This window comes from Callorhinus ursinus, unplaced genomic scaffold, assembly GCF_003265705.2.
Source record: "Callorhinus ursinus isolate GAN/ISIS: 27379988/994484 unplaced genomic scaffold, GSC_fseal_2.0 scaffold30, whole genome shotgun sequence".
Taxonomy (NCBI): Eukaryota; Metazoa; Chordata; class Mammalia; order Carnivora; family Otariidae; genus Callorhinus; species Callorhinus ursinus.
Window position 1 is genome coordinate 7,415,649 of NW_027397092.1, and position 21,745 is coordinate 7,437,393.

The window sequence follows — 21,745 nt, forward strand, 5'->3', positions numbered from 1 at the left end:
GAATAAGTCATATTCCTGAAGCCCTTAACAGTACTGCATTATTAAGCTGTGTTGATATGAGGATATTATATCAAGTCTCTGGTAGCCTTAAAATATTTTTTTCTTTTAAGTAAGAGCATTTGTGACAGATAAAAGTGGTACCCATCCTCGCTTTGAACCTGCTTGTTTCTGTGTGAAAACAAAGGATAAGTTAGAGGTCCTTGTTGGCACAAGTGATGAAAATATGATTAGCATTTACTGAGTCATTACACATACCTAATTTTAAAAAACTGACTTTGGAATTGCTTCAGTCAAGATCAGCCTAGTTCAAAGAGAAATGATTGTGTAAACAGGATTGAAGGGTAGGAAGAAAAAAGGAGTATCACATGGCCTTTTAAAAAAATTTTATATCTTTTTGTATTGTTTTTATTAATTTTTTAAGTTTTGTAATTCTGGAAATTTGACCTTAAACCTTGGCAGAACATTCCTACTAACTGTGAAAGTACCCAAAGCCCTTTTCAACTACTAATTTTAAAAATTTGGACAGCCAATACCATTATCATAATTCCAGTGCAAAATAATGTGGTGTTTGAGAAAAGAGGCAAATATTACAACATACTTTGTTGGAAATCCACAATGGGAGAGAACGGGCCCTAGGGAAAAGCAGCAATAACAGCAGTAAATAACTGGTCTTGCAAAATAGGATTTTGTTTTTTATTTAATTGGATGTCACCTGAATTTTGGTTAAATGGAGACAAATTTCATTGAAACATTTACACTCATTAACTTGAACACATGTCCTACATTGTTAGATTCCTGTTGTAATGGAAACAGTGTATGGTTTCTGTTCTTTCCTGCATGTTGGAATAACTAGTATTAGTGTTCAGGCTACTCAAAGAATTGATATTTTGTGATAATAAATCTTACCGATTTCTGTTAAGACTCGGTATATTAAAATAGAATTTGTGGGTTTTGGTTTAGTTAACCAATAAAAATTACTCTTCTGTTCATCACAATCTAAGATAGCATCCCAGTTTATCAGTGATCATTTTTCTTCTTAAAATCCATAAACTTTTCAACCAGAAAAGAAAAGCAAAAGGTACAAGTGAAAAAAAAAATTAAGCATTTCCAGAACAGCTATTATAAATTCTTTATTATCTGTTCAGGTTAGTTAAATACATTTTAATTTAGAACCTACTGCTCTGTATATAGATGAATAGATTTCTCCTGTCAGGGAACATACTGTTCTGTGGGAAACAAGCAAGAAGCATATGAATCTGTTTAGGATACATACTGTACCAGTATTAAAACCACAGAGTGGTAGAAACCCAGAAAGGGATCAGTTAATTTAATTACTTACAGGACTTAGGGAAAACCTAAGTGAATGGGGGATACTGCGTTGCAGCTCTAAGAATAGATGTGATTCTGTTTTTGAAAAGGCAGGCTCCGTAAAGAGCACACCAAGAACAAAGCGTACATGGTGTGATTGGGAAGGAGTGCTCAGTTCTGTTTTTCTTATATAGTATTTAGCACACTGAACTGTGATTATTTCTTTATATGTCACCTTTTTTGAGAATAGGATATTAACCAGTGCTAGTGCACTAATTGGCAAAAAGCAGACATTCAGCAAGTATTTCCTCAATGAATTCATGTCCTGGATCGAATATGGTATGAATGGAATCACAGATAGTTGACAATAGTGACCAAAATGGTAAATTAAATTAGAGTTGAAAGCCTTTTAGGAAATGTGGATGGTCAAAGCTTTTTGAGTAATCATATTTGTTTTCTGGCAAGATAAATCTGAAGGACTGTGGAAGGATTGATTTAGAGGGAGAAGAGATGGGAGGTAAGATAACTAGATAGGAAGCAATTACTGACTTAATTTTTTCATGCATGTTTATTAAACTTGTCTCTACGGAAGGTCGTATGCCATATGATTCGTTGTTCCTGCTGTGTAAAAATCTGACACTATCAGAGAAAGAAGCTGGTACACACAGTTTTAAAAACAGGGTAAGTTATGATAGGTGCTTTGAAAATTTTAAAGAGCAAGAGATTGCTTTTAGCTAGTAATCAAGGAAGGTTTCCTGGGAAGGGTGACCAGTTTAATAAAAAATATTAATGTTATTACCAAATTGAGTATTTCCTTGTTATTCTTTAATTGTATTCCAGTTAGATAGCAGGATACAATGTAGCCGCTTCACATCCCAGACTTATATATTATTTCTAGCACAAGGAAGTTCAACCTCGGATGTAAGAACACTGCTGCTCATGAACAACGTAATAATAATCTTAGTGGTTCTTGAGCGCCTCCTCTGTGCCGGGCACTTTGCTGCAGCCTACACATATTTGTCCTAATCTGCATAGGAGCTCTCCAAGGTTCCTCATTAGCTCCGTTTTACTGACATGGAAAATGGGGGCTTAAGGGATAATTGCTTTGCTTGAAGTCACACACCCTTGATAGATAAAACCAGAATTTAGTGCAAATCTGTCTGAATCAGTGGTCCATGTTCTTTACTAACCTTAACCCCTTTAAGTATTAAATGTATAATTTTATCAAGTATAACTAGGTATATAAAGAAATGTGCTTTTGCATTATAATTTTAATGATCACTATTAATAGAAAAGTGAAAACAATGATGAAATAATATATCAACATTGCTTCTTGGGAAAAAAATAGGATCTGTTCATAATTTGACATAATTAGAATAGTTGGACCTTTCTAAAAGATAGAGTGCCTTATTATCTATAGAAGGTTTTGTGTGTGATTTTAGCATTTAGAAATATTATCTGGAAACTAAACACCAAAACAGTTGCCTTGGGACCATGAATTAGTAGCAGTGATCAGGTTTTAAAAAATTTTCATTTCTTGCTGAATTTGGAATTATATTTTAGACACATTTTAATGTAATGTGATTCTAATATTATTTGATATTGTCTTTTTAAACTGTTAACACATGGAGGTATTATCAAGAAATGAATATGGATTTTATTATCATATGCCCTTAAAAAAGATTACAGAAACTTGGAGATTCTAGAGAAAATACTTTGAAGGAATAACAAACAGTTTACTGGACCTTACTTACCTCTGCCTACCTCTTTAGACATGATAGAAGTGAATAATTTTATGTGCCAGGACTAGTGTAGATTTTTTTTTTTTTGTCATGAAAAAATGTAATCCAGTTTAATCAGTTGGGTTAAGCAAGCAGTTTTGTCTTATTTTCTGAAAGGTATTTCTACTGTGAGAGATAGGGCTATATAATGACACAATGGTTTTGGAGCTTCATTTGGCTAAATTACTTGAAATTTCCTGTGAGGTGAAATGCAAACTTAGAGATACTGAATTATGCAAGTTGTTTTCAGTGTTTGCCCACTGAGATTGTAATCATTTTCATATCTGTAATTATTTTCATCAAGATATGCTATGATGAAAATAATTTATAGTAGAAAGATGTACACAGCTTAGTTTTTAGAATATGAAGATGTTATTTTAAACATGAAAGTCAACTTGGTACTGAAGTGAGACAGTACTATTTGTAGACATTTAGTAATTCTCTAACTGGCTGCCAGCAAAAACCTGACACTAGTAAAATTTCCTAGTAGTAAAACTACTTTGCTTTATTGTATCACTCTCCTGCTCAAGAACCTAAATTAACTTCCTATTGTCTCCCACACCTGGTTTAATTCCTCATGGGTATTAAAAGCTTTTTTGCCACTTGGCGTCTCTCATACTGAGCAGCTTTCTCTTTCATCCCTATTTCTGTCTGCATACTACAGGCAGCATTATATTTCCTGCATGTAAATATGGATTCCTGTTTTTATGATCCTCTAGCTCTATCTGATTAAGCAGCAGTCACCACCACTTCATGTATACCCTTAGAAGACTAGAGTGAATCATTGCCATAGCTTTCACGAACCTCTAAAACAGTGGTTTTGTTGGGGGAAGCAGGGGGTAAATGCATGAAGATTCATGCCGTGGACATAGATCATAATGGATGGGAGGTATGTGCAATTTCAGAAAAGTCCCACATTAATTTGTATCTTTCTGTTGTTCCCACCGTTGAGAAGTACAGCACTAAACAGAAGTTGCCCTGCTTGCTTCATCTTCAAATATTTAAGTACTTAGCTAATGAATTTTTAACAGTCTATTGCATTGTATCTTCCTTTGTGTTATTAGGATTATTTTGAAAATTAAACTCTTCTCTTTTTGGTTTCTTTTATTTTTGTAATTGAAGTATAGTTGATGTGCATTATATTAGTTTCAGGTATACAACAGAGAGAGTCAACATTTGTACACATTATGACATAATCACCATGGTAAATCTAGTTACCATCTCTCATCATCCAAAATTATGACAAGTTTTTTGGCTACATTTCCTATGTTAAACTTTTCTTCCCTGTGACTTCTTTATTGTATGAACTAGAAATTTATACCTCTTAGTGTCCCTCACTGATTTTACTCATCCTTCCACTACCCTCCTTCCCTCTGGCAACTAGCAGCTTATTCTCTGTATTTATGAATCTGTTTCTGTTTTGTTTGTTTACTTGTTTTTTTAGATTCCACATATAAGTGAAGTTACTATGGTATTTGTCTTTCTCTGTCTGACTTACTTCACTTAGCATAATACCTTATAGGTCCATCTATGTTGTCACAAATGGCCATATCTCATTCTTTTTTATGGCTGAGTAATATTGTGCATGCGCGTGCGCACACACACACACGTGTGTGTGTGTGTGTGTACACCACATCTCCTTTATCCGTTCATCTGTCAATGGACATCCTAGGTTGTTTGGTCTTGGTTATTGTAAATAATGCTGTGATGAACATAGGGTGCATGTGAGTTTTCAAATTAGTGTTTTCATTTTCTGAGCGTAAATACCTAGAAGTGGAATTGCTGGATCATATGGTAGTTCTATTTTTAATTTTTTGAGGAATATTCATACTGTTATTCACAGTGGCTGCACCAGTTTATATTTTCACCAAGAGTGCACGAGGGTTCCCTTTTCTCCACATCCTTTTCAACACTCCTTATTTTTTGTTATTTTGATAATAACCAGCCTTACAAGTACTGGGTAATATCTCATGGTGGTTTGATTGTCATTTCCCTGACGGTTAATGATTTTGAGCATCTTTTTATGTACCTATTGGCCATCTGTATGTCATCTTTGGAATAAATGTCTATTCAGGTCTTCTGCCTGTTCTTTAATCGGATTTTTTTTTTATACTGAGTTTTAGGAGTTCCTTATATATTTTGGATATTAGATATATCATTTGTGAATATCTTCTCCCATTTGTACGTTGCCATTTTGTTTTATTACTGATTTCCCTTGCTGAGCAAAAGCTTTTTAGTTCACTATAGTCCCATTTCTTTATTTTCACTTCTGTTTTTCTTGCCTGTAGGCAGATCCAAAAAAATATTGCTAAGACCAGTGTCAAAGAGCTTACTGCCCACATATTTTATTCTAAGAGTCTTAGGGTTTTAGGTCTTACATATAGGGCTTAAATGCATTTTGAGTTTTGGTTTTGTTGTGGTGTAGGGAAGTGGTCCACTTTCATAGCTGTCCAGTTTTCCCAATATCATTTATGGAAGAGACTCTCTTGCCCATTGTACGTTCTTACCTCCTTTGTTGTAGATTAATTGACCATACAAGCGTGGGTTTATTTCTGGGCTCTGTTCTTTTTCCATTCATCTGCGTATCGATTTTTGTGCCAAGACCATGCTATTTTGATTACTATAGCTTTGTAGTATTGTTTGAAATCTGGGATTGTGATACCTTCTGCTTTTTGTTTTTACTCAAGATTGCTTTGGGTATTTGGGGTCTTTTGTGGTTCCATACACATTTTAGAATTATTTGTTCTAGTTCTGTGAAACATGCTATCTGTATTTGGATAGGGATTACATTGAATCTTGGATTGCTTTGGATAGTATAGACATTTTAACAGTATTCTTCCAATCCATGATCATGCTATAACTTTCCTTTTATTTGTGCCATCTTCCATTTTTTTCCGTCAGTGTCATAGTTTTCAGAGAAGGTCTTTCACTTCTTTGGTTAAATTTATTCTTAGTTATTTTCTTCTTTCTGGTGTGATTACAAATGGAATTGTTTTCTTAATTTTTCTTAGATAGTTGTTATTAGTGTGTAGAAATGCAACAGATTTTTTATATAGCCATACCTTGTTTTATTGTGCTTCTCTTTATTGCATTTCACAGATACTGCATTTTTTTACAAATTGAAGGTTTATGGTAAACCTGTGTTGAGCAAGCCTGTTGGCACCATTTTCTAGTAACATTTTCTCACTTCATGTCTCTATGCCACATGTTGAAATTCTTATAAGATTTCAGACTTTTTCATTATTATATTTGTTATGGTGATCTGTGTTCAGTGACTACAACTTGCTGAAAGCTTAGATAATGGTTAGCATTTTTTAGCAATGACTTTTCTAAATTAAGCTATGTACGTTGTTTTTTAGACATAATCCTCTTACACCCCTAGTAGATCACAGTATAGTATAAACATAACTTTTATATGTGCTGGAAAACTAAAATATTTATTCGATTCTCTTTATTGAGATATTAATTTTATTTCAGTAGTCTGGAACCAAACCCACAATATCTCTGAGGTAAGCCTATATTGATTTTGTATCCTGCAACTTTACTGACTTCATTCAGTATCAGTATTTATATCAGACTTTAAAACAGCAGCTGTAAGAAGAGAAAAAAGGGTATTACATAATGGTAAAGGGGTCAACCCAACAAAAAGAACACTTGTAAATATGTATGCACCTAACATAGGATCACCTAAATAGATAAAGCAAATATTAACTCACGCAAATGGAAAAATTGACAGTAATATGATAATAGTAGGGGACTTTAATGCCCCATTTACATCAGTGGATAGATCATCCAGATAGAAAATTAATGAGGAAACATTGGCCTAGAATGACATATTAGAGCAGATGGACTTAATAGATAAATCAGAACATTCTATCCAAAACAGAAGAGTTCACATTCCTCTTAAGTGCACATAGAACATTCTCCAGGACAGATTGTATGTTAGGCCACAAAACAGGTCCCAATTAATTTAAGAGAATGAAATCATATCAAGCGTCTTTTTCAACTACAGTGGTATGAAACTATAAATAACTATGAGAAGAAAACCAGAAAAAAACACAAATATATGGAGACTAAATAACATGCTATTAAACAACCAATGGGTCAAGCAAGAAATCAAAGAGGAAATCAAAAAAATACCTTCAGACAAATGAAAATGGAAACACAATGCTCCAAAATCTGTAAGATGCAGGGAAAGCAGTTTTAAGGGGGAAGTTTATAGCAGTACAGGCCTACCTCAAGAAACAAGGAAAATCTCAGAAAAACTAACCTTACAGCTAAAGTACCTAGAAAAAGAACAAAGCCTGGAGTTAGTAGAAGGAAGAAAATAATAAGGATCAGAGTGGAAATAAACAAAACAGAGACACAGTAGAAAAGCTCAATGAAACCAAGAGGTGGTTCTTTCAAAAGATAAATAAAATGGATAAGTCATGAGCGAGACTCATCACCAAAAAAAGGGACAATATCCAAATAAATAAAATCAGAAGTGGAAGAGAAGTATGAAATACGAAGATCATAAGACTACTGCAAACAATTCTATGCCAACAAATCGGACAACCTGTAGGAAATGGATAAATTCCTAAAAACATACAGTCTTCCAAGACTGAGTCAAGAAGAAATAGAATATCTGAACAGACTAATTGCTAGTAATGAAATTGAATCAGTAATCAAAAAACTCCCAACAAACAAAAGTCCAGGACCAGATGGCTTCACAGGTCAGTTCTAAACATTTAAAGAAGAGTTAATTCCAGTCCTAAAGACACTGTAAAAAGACATACAGGCCAATATCCCTGATGAAAAAATCCTCAATTCAAAATATTAGGAAACTGAATTCAGCAGTACAGTGAAAGGATTATACATCATGGTCAAATAGGATTTATTCAAGGGATGAAAGGATGGTTCAGTATCTGCAAATCATTCAACATGATATACCACATAAATAAGATGAAAAATAAAAATCATGATCATCTCAAAAGATACACAAAAAGCATTTGACAAAATGCAGCATCCACTTATGATAAAAACTCTCAGTGAGGTGGGTAAAGAGGGAAATGAACCTCAACGTAATGAAGGCCATATATGACAAATCCACAACTAACATCATACTCAGTGGTGAAAATTTGAAACTTTTCCCTCTAAGATCAGGAACAAGACAAGGATGCCCACTCTCACCACTTTTATTCAACATGGTACTAGAAGTTCTAGCCATGACAGACAAGAAAAAGGAAAGAAAGGCATCCAAATTGAAAAGGAAGAGGTAAAACTGTCACTGTTTGTTGTTGCCATGATACTATATGTAGAAAACCCTGAAGCCTCCAGTCTGTGTTTTAAAGTCTGTTTTATCCGATACACGTTTTGCTACCCCAGCTTTCTTTTCGTTTCTGTTTTCATGGATTATCCTTTTCTATCCCTTCATTCCATCTTTATGTGTCTTTAGGTCTGAAGTGAGTCTCTCCTCTGCAGCTTATAGGGTGGTCTTATTTTTTTTATCCATTCATTCGTCCTCTATCTGTTCATTGGTGCATTTAGTCTATTTACATTTAAAATAATTATTGGTAGGTATGTACTATCAATAATTTTTTATTTGGTTATTTGTCTTTTTACACAGTGCCTGGTGTTCTGCACTATGGAAAGCTCTCAGTAACATGTTTCAAATATTAATATGCATATCTCTTATAAATAGGTTTTTGAAGAGATTATATAGTAAAGAACCATTAAATTTTTCAAGTCAGATTGAAGATAAATCTTTATCATAGTTGCTAGTGAATTTTTTAGTTTCCTTTATTTTATCCTCTAACAATAATGCTTGAGACTTTGTTGTTCATTTTTCATTTCAGGTTTAAGAACTTGAATGTCAAAATTAAGTTCAGTATGTTGATAAATTTTAAGATGTAGAAGAGTGTAATTAAAAAAGCAAAGAAGAATAAAGCTACTTGTGTCATTTCCTAAAAGGTTTATAAGTCGGGTTGATACCTTTTTTGTACTTTTGTCTAACTGTATGTTTTTTAGTCTGTTTCATCTTAAAACTGGAAATATTTTCCTAGTTGACCTCCTTGCTGTGGGGATTAAGTCCATAATGGAATCCTGAACCTACGGGTAGGGTAATGGTAGTCCAAAGGAGGGAACCAAATTCAACAAACTGTCCAGGAGAGAAAGCAGAACGGCGATAGGAACATAGCAGAAGCGTGACGAAGAGGCCCACAGTGGGAGATGCCTCTGAGCTGTCTCCTCTGAACGGCTGAGGCTGGAGATGCCGTTAATTGCAATGGGGAACACAGTGATAGGCAAAGGAGGAAGACAGAGATACTTTATTTGGAAAAAAAAAAATCCCTTGGCAATATGATGACAGAGTATACCTTATTGAAGTTCCATCTGGTAGAACTGTATTTAGGAAATAGTAGAACAATATTTAGGAACAAAGTTTTTTGTTGTCGCTACCATAATGAGATTTCCATCTGTGGAAAAGCATGAAGATTTGGATGTCAGTAGCTCTCTCATGAGTTATTTCAGACTCTGTATTTCAGAGAAATGCCTTTCTTGCCTGATTTCCAAATAGACCAAAAAAAAAAAAAAAAAAAAAGGATCTCTAAGAATTCAGACTTCTCTTGTCACCCTTTAATTCTTTGTATCTGGTCTTGCCCCTTATAACCTAAACATACTCCCAATTTTAGTCACATTTTGGAAAATACAAATATGTTTTCTGTTTTATGAAATTAAAAGCCCAACCTTAATGAGAGCCTCTTGGAATTAAAAATGTCAGCATGGTTACTGCATCCAAGTTGCTTTTTGTCTTGACTCAGTCTCCCTCCCCACAGCGTGATATAGAACAGTTTGACTGCAAACATACTTTGCCCACTGAATCAGAGACAACACTACAGTGGTTATCTAGTTATGAGTCAGAAGATACGAGCCTCAAAAGCCTCTGGAAAGAAGAAAGAAAAGGAGATAGCCCAATAATCAAAATTGGGATTATCTCATTCCAATTAAATTCGCTATTTTGAATATAAGCAAAGCAGTAGCATCCAGCATCATGTGGAATAAGGGAACTAGAATATTCTGATAAATCTTGTTATTAGTGGGTGACTTCTTTTAATGTAAGAAACTTGAGCAACTTTAGTTGAATGTGATGAGGAAAGAATGAAAACCATGTCTGATTTATCACCACTGACAACAGGATATGGCAAAAAGCACCATGTGGGAATTCCAGGCCCACCCCTGTTATAATACCTTGAATGGATCTCTTACACTTTCTTGGGTTAACATTTCCTCTTAGGCTCATTGATTCACTGGAAGGATTCACAATACTCAAAAAAAAAAGCTTTTAGCTCACAGTAATGTTTTATTACTGTTCAAGGATACAGATTAAAATCAGCAAAAGGAAATGGCAAATGAGAAGAAAGTCCAGAAGACAGCAGGCGTACGCTTGTATCTTGCTTCCTCTTCCAATGTAGTCGCATGGACATACCCCCAGCAATCATATGTGACAACGCTTGCAAAGTGTTGCCAACCAGGAAAGCTGACTTGAGCCTTTGGTGCCCAGGGTTTTTGTCTGGAGCCAGTCACGTAGTCGTGAATTACCTGCATGACTATCCTCATCAATGACTCAGACTTAAGCCTCCCAGAGCTTAGACATAGCCACCGTAAGTCACATTGTTAGCATGATCTGTCTCATCAAATTGGTACCCTGTGTTCCAAGAGCTCAGAACTCATCTCCAGAAGCTGGCTGGTCCTGAAGATACACCTTTTTCAGTTGTGTGCAGAGTTTGAGCAATCCAGGCCTACTGAATTAACCGTTTCCTACATGGGTGTAGAATTACATAATAGCTTAAGTCTCTTATAATTCTAATGTCTTAATGAATGGATTACTAACTTCTCTCATATAATTGTAAAAAATTTAATGCTTTATTTCATCTTTAAGATGGATTGGATAATTCTAATGATTTGAAAGCTTAAATAAAAAATAAATTATACTGACGCTAGAAAATAAAGCTGAATTGAATGTCTAACAGTGAAAGAATTTGTGTCTTACACAAGTCAACACAGAGCCCTGCTCACTGATGAATAAACTCCCAAGTGAATAAAATCCCAAGATTAAGATTTTCAAACTTGAGTTCTTGTAAGGAAGTCAAAGGAAAAGAAGCTACTTAAGCCCAGTTTCAGAAGCTTAGTCACCATTTGATTAGTAAATTACTGACTTTTTTTTATTTCCCTTGCATTGGTGATAAATTTAAACTTTTTTTTTTAATGTAAACCCTTTATAGGATTTCTCTACAATTGAGTAAAATTGCTCAGGTTTTACTTGTCTAATTTAGTATGAGTCTCTTTTGCACTCATTTTTAAAGTTGTTTAGTGCAGTATTCCATATTTTGCATCTGTAATTTAACTCTGGTATCTTCATTTCCCTATTGTTTATCCTTGAGCCATGGTTTTCTAGTTGAGAATGGCTTCGTGTTTTTGCTACTTATCTTTTTTTTTTTTTTTGGTCATTTAATGTGTTTGCTCACATTTATTGGATTTTAAAATGTTAAAAAATTTTTTCTAAATTGAAATGTATCTAGGTATTTTTTTCCCACGTCCATAATGTACGACTTTGATATAAAATTTGCAAATTACCATATGGAATAATGCCTTTTGTTCTACTTTTGAAATTGTTGAATATTTGACACGGTTATATTCAATTTAAAATAGAGAAAAACCTTTCTAAAATTTAAGAGAAATACTTTTATCTGGAAAAAAGCTTAAGAATTAATTTTGTATAAAAGAGAACTAAGTGTTCCTGTATGGTTAGTCATTTTATTTAGAACTAACCCCATACACTAGCAATGGCTGAATGCAAAATTATCATACAAGCCCTGAACTGGTATCTTTTCTCTCACATTTTTAATGGATATTTTCTTAACCATGTACATGAGGGGACCAGATAACCTTTCAAAACTAAGTACTTGTAAAATGTCCTTGGAATAAATAGCTGCTATGTAAAAAGTCTGTTGTTGGGTCTAGAAATGGATCTTAATTTTCCATTTGGATTAAAATCTTTTCTCAGAAGGAACAGTCTTATCTTTTAGTTGCCACCTGCCTAGCTTATTAGCTAATGTGGTTCCCATCCATTCACAACATAATATGTATGTTTCAGTGAGTCCTTAAGTAGTAGTATTTTACTTTCTCTCATTCTAAAAAAAAAAAAAGTATAGTAATGTACCATACTTTTGAGTAGTAAATGCTCCACTTTGCAACACTGTAGGAGTCCTCCTTGCCATTCTTTCCAGAATTTCTCTTCAGCTTTGCTTCATAAAGAAAAAGCCCACATTTGCAACTAAATATTTTTTGGCAAATCCTGGATTTGACTTTTCTATTGATAAGAGACTTTACTGATCTCTTTTAGATTTTCTCTTCTCACTAAGAAATAGGCATTTTATATTTCTTTATTCTGGTCAAATGCTGTTCAATAAATGTGTTGTACTGGGATCTAACAGGCAAAAGTATTGAATAAAACACCTTTCATACTCTTGAAGAACCTACAGTGTAGGCTTTTCATTCCATTTTTATATCAAGAAAATGGAAGGCAAAGGTTAATATAAGCATAAATTATTCTGTGACTGTTTTATATTGTACCTCAGGCCATTTCGGTTTGACTAGATAGCTTACTGCCTGACCATGTTCAGGTTTGCTTCCTTCCCATGCACTTGAAGCAAAACTGTTCCCAACAAGCTGGTTGGTTAGAGTGTACCTCCACTTCTGAATAGTGAGGCAGAAAACTGAAATTGTTGCAACTCTCTATTGTTCAAGCCTCTAAATACCATTTGTCTTTCAGAGTTCTTTCCTTTTTACCTAAATTAAGGTTCTTTGGGGTTTTATCCACAAACCTTGCAATTTTACTTGCTTTTGGAACTCTTGCGGGGAACCATTCACTTATAACAAAGATAAAAGATGTATTGACAGCTGAAAATCCTGTGAACTACCCATCATCCCAAGTATTCTTTGAAAATTGTCAATTACTTCAGATTTAAAAAAAAAAAAAGTCAATTCCCAATATCCCTGACAGTTTAAATTACTGATCTAGTGGACTTTAATGAATTTTGGTGTAGCAACTGGCTTTCATAATCCATTTGCAGGGTAATTTATTCTTAAAATATGACTATAATTGGCCAAATTATAACCCAATGTTTAGTTTTTCACTCAATCCAAGAGAAATGAAAATGTTGTTTAAAACTTCTCCCTTGAAAGTATATTAGATATGCTGAGTCAGAATGTACATAAATCTAGAATTTAGAGCAGTAAGAGACTGTGAATTCTGAAAGTTTAACATGAACTTCCCAAGTAGACTCCACAGTGGACTCTTAGAAGGATTCAGAAAGGCTGTGGGTTAAATTTCCTCTTGCCTTCTGAAGGGAATACTAACATTTGAGGTGCTGTCTATCCACTTTTGACAATACATCAGAAGGAGTCTGACCCTGAAAGGCAATACCTGATCTCTTATGAATAAACATACACGGAGGGAGGAATAACTTCATAATACACTATTTATTGCCGTTTTTGCATTGTCTAAAAAGACATTTGATTTATTAGCTTCTCAGTGTCTACTTGTGATAGCACTAAACAGAAATTCTAGGTTAACTTAGGAGATAGCATCCCCTATGCTGTCATGTGCTTATATTTAAAACAAAGGCAATAAATAACTTGGCTCCAAAATACTCAAGAATGAGTGTTGTCATAAGGAATGTTTAAGTCATTCATCTCCATCTAAATTTTACTTTGATAATTAAGGTAAATATTTTATTCTGGGCATTATTTATGGCACAGAGTGCTTGTCCAAATAATATGTGTATAATATGTAATAATCAGTGTAATGAATAATATGAAGATTGGTAGGAGATAGAAACTATGTTAGCTTCCTAGTGCTTCTGTAACAAATTATCATAAATTTAATGGCTTAAAAGATGTCCATCGACAGATGAATGGATAAAGAAGATGTGGTATATATACACAATGGAATATTATGCAGCCATCAAAAGGAATGAGATCTTGCCATTTGCAACGACGTGGATGGAACTGGAGGGTGTTATGCTGAGTGAAATAAGTCAATCAGAGAAAGACATGTATCATATGACCTCACTGATATGAGGATTTCTTAATCTCAGGAACAAACTGAGGGTTGCTGGAGTGGTCGGGGGTGGGAGGGATGGGGTGGCTGGGTGATGGACATTGGGGAAGATATGTGCTACGGTGAGCGCTGTGAATCGTGTAAGACTGTTGAACCACAGATCTGTACCTCTGAAACAAATAACGCAACATATGTTAAGAAAAAAGAAAAAGAAGAAGATAGCAGGAGAGGAAGAATGAAGGGGAGTAAGTCAGAGGGGGAGACGAACCAGGAGAGATGATGGACTCTGAAAAACAAACTGAGGTTTCTGAAGGGGAGGAGGGTGGGGGGATGGGTTAGCCTGGTGATGGGTATTGAGGAGGGCACGTTCTGCATGGAGCACTGGGTGTTATGAACAAACAATGAATCATGGAACAGTACACCAAAACAAATTATGTAATATATGGTGATTAACATAACAATAAAAAATTTTAAAAAAAACCAAAACAATGGGTAAAATAAAAAAAAAATTTAATGGCTTAAAACAACAAGGATATATTATCTTAGAGTTCTAGCAGTCAGAAGTCTTAAAATCAGGGTGTTAGCAGGGCTGTATACCTTCTGGAGACTGTAGAGGAGAAATCAGTCTCCTGCCACCCTCAGCTTTTAGAAGCCACTTGCATTTCTCCACTCATGGCCCCTTCTATCTTCAAGTCCACCAGCATAGCATCTTCAGGTTTCAGTCTCCTTCTCTTGCTCATTTCCTTTCTCCCTCCCACACCTCCACCCCAATCTCTATCTCACTCCTATTCTCTGCTGCTCTTAGAACTTTAAGTTACTTTAGGCCCACCTGGATAATCCAGGATAGTACCCACAGGTTAAAAACCTTAATTTAAGTAAATCTGCAAGATCTCTTTGGCCCTGTAAGGTAACATACTCACAGGCTCTGGGAATTGGGACATGGACATATTTGGGAAGCCGTTCAACCTAGTACAGAGTGTGCAAATAATAGTTACTTATGTTGTAAGAGTAAAGGTTATCATAACCCTAATTTGTGTTTGCTGGTCATACTCCCAAAGGTACGAATATAAACAGATGGTTTTCCCTTCTTCAGTCTAAGAATATATTCTCTACTTAGTGGCCATTTTTCAGAGGTATTATATTTCTTAAAGGCTCCTTTAGTTTTGATTGTGTGGATTTAATTTAAGTTCATTGTCTACGGTGTGTCTGGGGCTTTTGAGTTTTTTCAGAAACAACGTATGAGATAAAGAGCAGGTACTCTGGCTCTTGCTGTTGCTGAGTAATAAACCACTCTTTATCTCTGGCCCCAGAGTTTTGTGTCTTCTGCTGGCATCCACAATACCATGTCAGGCTTACTAACTTTCAAGTAGGGTAAAATCTCAGACCCTTCACAGATCTTGACAGTGGCTCTTGCTTATAATTTACCCAAGAAATGCCCGGCCTTTTTTAGTGGCATTCATGTTTCTTTAAATATTCTCAGCCTCATTAAATTCAGATCAACTTCAGTTTCCCTGTTAAGCGTATTCTGTTTATTTTGAACCATCATAACATTTTCCCAATAGTATTTCTGAAAGACCACATAAGTTGCCAGAATTAGGTACTTGGGGTTGCTTAGTGCCTCACATTTATTCAAAAACATATCTATTTTTTGTGTGTGTTGAAAGGTACAGTAAATACTTTAAGCTTCTATAAATCAGCCTCATTTAAAACTAGAAGGTTCTTACAACTAGAAGATTCTGACTGTGTTCATTGGTCATATGACATTGGAACCATGAGGTAGAGTTTAACTTTTGTGTTAGTTTTTACATGAATGCTTTAAATATGGTGGAGATCTTTTGGATTATATCAAAGTGGCAATAAAATAGATTACGATCTAGTGGAAGCACTAATTAGGGTCAGTCTTACCACCAACTAATAATAGGACCTTGGACAAATCACATGATTTAATTGAGTCTTCCTTTCCATTTGATAAGTGAAGAATTGAATAAAGATAATTTAGGTTCCTTTTAGTTGAGCATTTGTTCATTTATTTTTGTTACCTTATTTTTATTTATATAGTTGTTTTAAAAATAAAAATCTCTTTAAATGTGTCCCATAGATTGTGAAATGCAGTGCTGCCTTATTAATTTTCAGAAACCCTGAAATTGCTGTTTATATTTTTCCTTTCCCAAGAGTTATTTGAGTTTTTTTTTTTTTAATTCCTGGTATAAGAGCCTTTTTGTCCTTTGGTTTTCTTTAATTCCTACTTTTTCATTGTGATCAAGGAATGTTGTTTTTAGTATTTTACTTGATGGAACTTACTAATACCTACTTTGACTTAATATGTGATCAATTTTTTAACGTTCATGTGTTTGAGAAGGTATAATTTGTATTACTAGAATATAATGTTCAAAGTAAATCCATGACAGATACACCTTATTAATTATGTTAAGATTTTCTAATGCTTTTCCCCTTACTCTCAACTTTCTTGAACTGAGGGTTGTGTGAAAGTCTTCTATTAGTAGTGTGTTTCTATTTTTCCATATCTTGTAGTTTCTGCTGTGTCTCATTTCATTTTTTTCTTTACTTGAATTATTCTTCATCTGATACATGATCTCAACTCCTGCTCCCTAATTGTTCCTATTTGTCTTGTATATCTTGGTGAATTCCTTTGTGTTTAGCCTTTTTGAATCACTGTGTTTTTTTGTATCTCATATATTTAGCGTAGACTTAGGTTTTGCTTTTTGATACAATCTGGATGTCTTTTTTTTCTAGTATCAATTTCCCCAGTATCTTAATCTTCTACTCCCTGGCTCTCTGTATGTGCAAGCTTGTAATGCAGTGAGTGCTGTGTTGAATTTGGTGTTAGTTTCTCAACTTGGAGATATTTTGAAGTTTATTGTATCCTCTTCCTCCTAATAGCGATGAAGGCATGGTTCATGTAGTCCTTGTTGAATTTATTCTTTTGGAGGGAGTATGTGGATTGGTTGAGATTTAAGCAGCATTATCTTCTGCACGTTTTGTGTTCATATTTGCAATAACATTTAACTGATTTACTCTTCAGAATGATTTTTTTACTTACAGAGTAGAAAAAGATACCTATAGCCAGCCAGCAAAAAAAACTTGGATTTTTTAAATTATAATTTAAATAGTTTTACTGACTTTAAACTGACAGGAAGACCATCTTTCAAATTAGCTCATCAATTCCTAAAGACATTATGCACACACACACACACACACACACAGACTTAAAAGAATCTATTATTTTTATTCTCCTTACATAGATTTTGTTTTACATACACACTTTTTCCTAATTGTATTTGTGTATACAAAATAAAATTGAGTATTTTCAGAAACTGTGCTTTTTGATCTTTCTGACATCAGACCATTATCAGTATTTCTTTTTTTTCCATTCTACTCATTTTCCAAAAGCATAGTACGGTTCTTTAATACAGAATCTGTGGTAATTTTTCAGGAGGTACACAAATCAGTATGTACAAGGATAATTACTCCATTCTTATTTAGAAAAAGATTTAAAAAATCAGAAAACATACTAATGTCCGATAATAAAAGGTTGGCTAAGTAAATAAGGACAGTGATATAAGAGAATGAAAAGAAAATGGATAGATATTTGCCCTGTCATTAAATGATAAAGCTAGTTTACAAAATGCTATGGTCCTGGTTTGTGTGTGTGTGTGTGTGTTTAGGATTTATTTGAGAGGGAGAGAGAGCATGGATGTGGGTGCACGTGTGTGAGTGGGGGGAGGGACGGGAGAAAGAGAGCAGACTCCCCACTGAGTGGGGAGCCCCAGGCAGGGCTCGATCTCATGACCCCAGATCATGGACTGAGCCAAAACCGAGAGTTGGTGCTCAACCAACCGAGCTACCCAGGTGCCCTGGACCTATTTTTGTTTAAAATATTAGGGGCACCTTGGTGACACGTTCGGATAAGCCTCCAACTCTTGGTTTTGGCTCAGGTCGTGATCTCAGTGTTGTTAGATCGAGCCCCATGGTGGGCTCCATGCTCAGTGTGGAGTCTGCTTCAGACTCTCTCTCTCTCTTTTTCTCTCTTTCTGCCTAAAATAAATAAATCTTAAAAATATATATAATTTAAATAATTTTCATGGAATAATTCCTGTACAGTTTTTGCCATATCATACATTTACCTAACTTACTATCACTCAGTGTTGTTTTAAAACCAACTATCTGATTTTATTTAGCTTTCTTCCAAATAGTGTTATGAAAAAAATACACAAATGTTCATTGTATTTTTTCATGCACGGTAGAATAACTTGATAACTGTTAAGAGAAATTTCATTTTTGTATCATCTAAAATCCTCATTCTTTAGTGAAATGTATATCAAACTCAGTTCTCTTAAACATACAGAAGGGTGTATGATAAAATTATAACCATGTAAACATTGTTAGTAATTTTACTTATTTTTTCTCTGCTTTTCTGGTTTTTAATTTTCTAAAGTAAATTTGGATTAATTCCTTGTATAATATAAAAGTATTTTGTAGCTTAGATTTTTTAATGATTAATTAAAATTAAGTATTTCTCTATAAATCTTTACATTTCTCTATGAAATGATGTAATTGCTAATGCCCTGAAATGTCATTAAAATAAGTAGTGATTTCTTTGAAATTTAAAGTCTTAAATTAATATTTTGAGTTATAGTAATCTTATTTCAATTAAAGAACTGTTATTAAGCTGGATATTTAATGGCACATGAAATTTTCTGGCTTCCATGGAATCTGAGTGTAACTGTCTTAAGAGGATTAGCTCTTAAATTCATTGTGCTGTGGTTTTTCATAGTATTATAAGTTCATACTGTGATAGGAGTTATTCTCATCCAAAAATTAAGAACTTATTTAATTTCAGATTTCTTAAAAGACAAACATGGGAAGGAATGTACCTCATAATAACGAATGGTACGTTAAAATTAGATTCATAAACTGGGCGCCTTGGTGGCTCAGTTGGTTAAGCATCCTACTCTTGATTTCGGCTGAGGTCATGATCCTCAGGGTTGTGAGATAGAGCCCCACTTAGGACTCTGCATTGGGCATGAAACCTGCTTAAAATTCTCTCCTACCTCTCACTGCCCCTTCCCCACAAAAATAAAATAAGTAAATAAAATTAGACTCATAACTAAAATTCTTTTTTTTTTTTTTTTACAGGAATTGAAACCTGATATAGTAACTAAATCTGCTCTCGGTGATGATATCAACTTTGAAAAAATCTGCAAAAAGGTATATCTGCAGTGGATTGTCTTTCTTTTAAGAAAAGTTCCTTATTTATATGGTTGACTTTCTTTCTCTTGTCACCTTTGTCCTTGAAGAAAAACCTTATCAACAAGCCAGTTACTATTAGTATATGATGATTTTTCCCCACTTGAGCTCTGTTATTGCCACCAAAAAAATAGTTTTATGGTAATTTATGAATTTTGCTTTGCTTGTGATAGCACACCTTCAAGGTCCTTAAAGGTATGTTGAACTTAATGTGCCATTTATGTATTAGTAACAATTAGTTTGTTAATCTTACTAAACAGAACAAACAATATTTTTATTTTTATTTTTTCCTGGTAACTTTTATGACTATTTTATTTAATCTCCATATTTAGTACTCGTGAAAGATTATTTTTACCCCCTTTTTACAAATGAGGAAACTGTAGGTCAGAAAGAATGAAGTGAACTGAGTAGAGCTGTACCACTGTTATACGGCACAGTTGGGACTTCTACCCAGTTCTCCTGCTCCTACTATTTTCTCTTCTTCATTTCCACCTGATTTGCTAATGTCTACATAAGACAATTCCAACCTGAGAGCAGATTTGGATTAATGGATGTTTCTGTGTTGCTTTTCTGTTCTCACTTTCATTGGCATTTGCTCTAATGTGTATTATTTCTTGTTTCTTGCCTTTATGTCCACTTAGCTCTTTTTCTAGTTTGTTAATGTGGAAGCTTCAGTTACTGATTTTAGAGCTTTCTTATTTTCTAACAAGCATTTAGTTGCCTTATGTAAGCACTCCTTTAGCTGCGCCCTTAAATTTGATGGGTTGTATTCTCATTTTCTTTGCGTTCACAATGTTCTAAATTTCCCTTGAAACTTCATCTTTGACCTATGGTTTAGTTAGAAGTATATTGTTTAATTTCTGAACAGTTAAAGGGTCTTCTGAGTATGTTTTCATTATTGTTTCCTTTATGATCCATGAGCAGACTTTTTATGATTTTTATTTCTGTTATGGTCCAGAATGGCTTATCTTGGTGAATATTTCATATGCACTTGAAAACAGTATGTTTTCTCTTGGGATCAGTGTCTTAAAAATGTCAAGTAGGTCACATTAGTTGTTGGTGTTGTTCAGGTGATTTATATCCTTACTGATTTTCTGCCTACTTGTTTTATTAATTACCCAGAGCCTTATGTCGAATCTCCATCTGTAGATGTCAGTTTGCCTATTCCAGCCCTCAGGAAAGAATGCTTTGATTCTTTGAGACTAGCACTGACTTTTCTACAAGTGATATGAGACATGTTAGATTTTAGAGCATTTTAAGAAAGCCAGAATATGAAAAGTTTTTATTTGTTTGAGGGGAGGGAAAACTTGTTGGTGCCATTGTCCTGATGAGAAAAGCAACACTAAATCCGTGAACAAGACTTGACAACAGTCTCTTTATTTTGTACTAGAATAATTTTACAGTAAATATTCTTATTTCTTGGGATTTTTTTCATAAAGAGAGGAAAAAATATAGTTTTAAACTGTGGTTTGGTCTGTGTCTCAGACAAAATAATGACATGTTAAATAGAATAATGGTAACTGAATAAAAATGTTACAGAAATTTTTTTTGTTGTTTTCTCTTGAAAGTTTAAAAAAAATAATCATTTTTCCAGAATAAGTTTTTTGAGCTTTCTGGTTGCTAAATTCTAAAATTATTCATTGATGTTTAATTTATGGTGATAAAAAGCATCTTCTCTGCCATATTGTTTTCACTTTGGAAGATTAATATTAGTGTATGTGTAATATTTATAAAATCAGTTTTTTACGGTATTCTCTTCCATTTACAACCCTTCCTTCCTTCAGCTTTCCAGTGTGTGAAGTGTCACTTCTCCAAAAAAGGGAGGCAGCAAACATCTATATTTAGCTTATCATTGTTATTTTGTATTAGTAAATTCATTTGCATATGACAAGATTTGTAGTCATGAAACTTTTTAAAATTTATTTATTTTAGAGAAAGAGTTGTCCGTGCGCATGAACAGGGGCCCGAGAGGCAGTGGGGGGCGAGGGGAGAAGAGAGACAAGCAGACTCCCCACTAAGCACAGAGCCCGAAGAGCTAGATCTCACAACCCCAGGATCATGATCTGAGCCAAAACTGAGTTGGACGCTTAGCTGACTGAGCCACCCAGGTGCCCCCATAGTCATGAGATTTTTAATACGAATTCAGATAAAAAGTTTAGGATCTTGGAGCGCCTGAGTAGCTCATCCAGTTAAGCAGCTGCCTTTGGCTCAGGTCATGATTCCAGGGTTCTGAAATCCAGCCCCGCTGAGCCAGGAGCCTCCTTCTCCCGCTGCCTTTCCCACCGCT

At 34.4% G+C, this 21,745-nt stretch overlaps 1 protein-coding gene across 1 annotated transcript in view; it reads left to right on the forward strand.

The window, feature by feature from the left end:
- Positions 1 to 21,745, forward strand: part of SRFBP1 (serum response factor binding protein 1) — a 63,182-nt gene that overhangs the window by 19,806 nt on the left and 21,631 nt on the right. Inside the window, exon 4 of the mRNA XM_025860880.2 lies at positions 19,348 to 19,419. Within this exon, the coding sequence (XP_025716665.1) occupies positions 19,348 to 19,419 (72 nt within the window). The remainder of the gene's footprint in view (positions 1 to 19,347; positions 19,420 to 21,745) is intronic.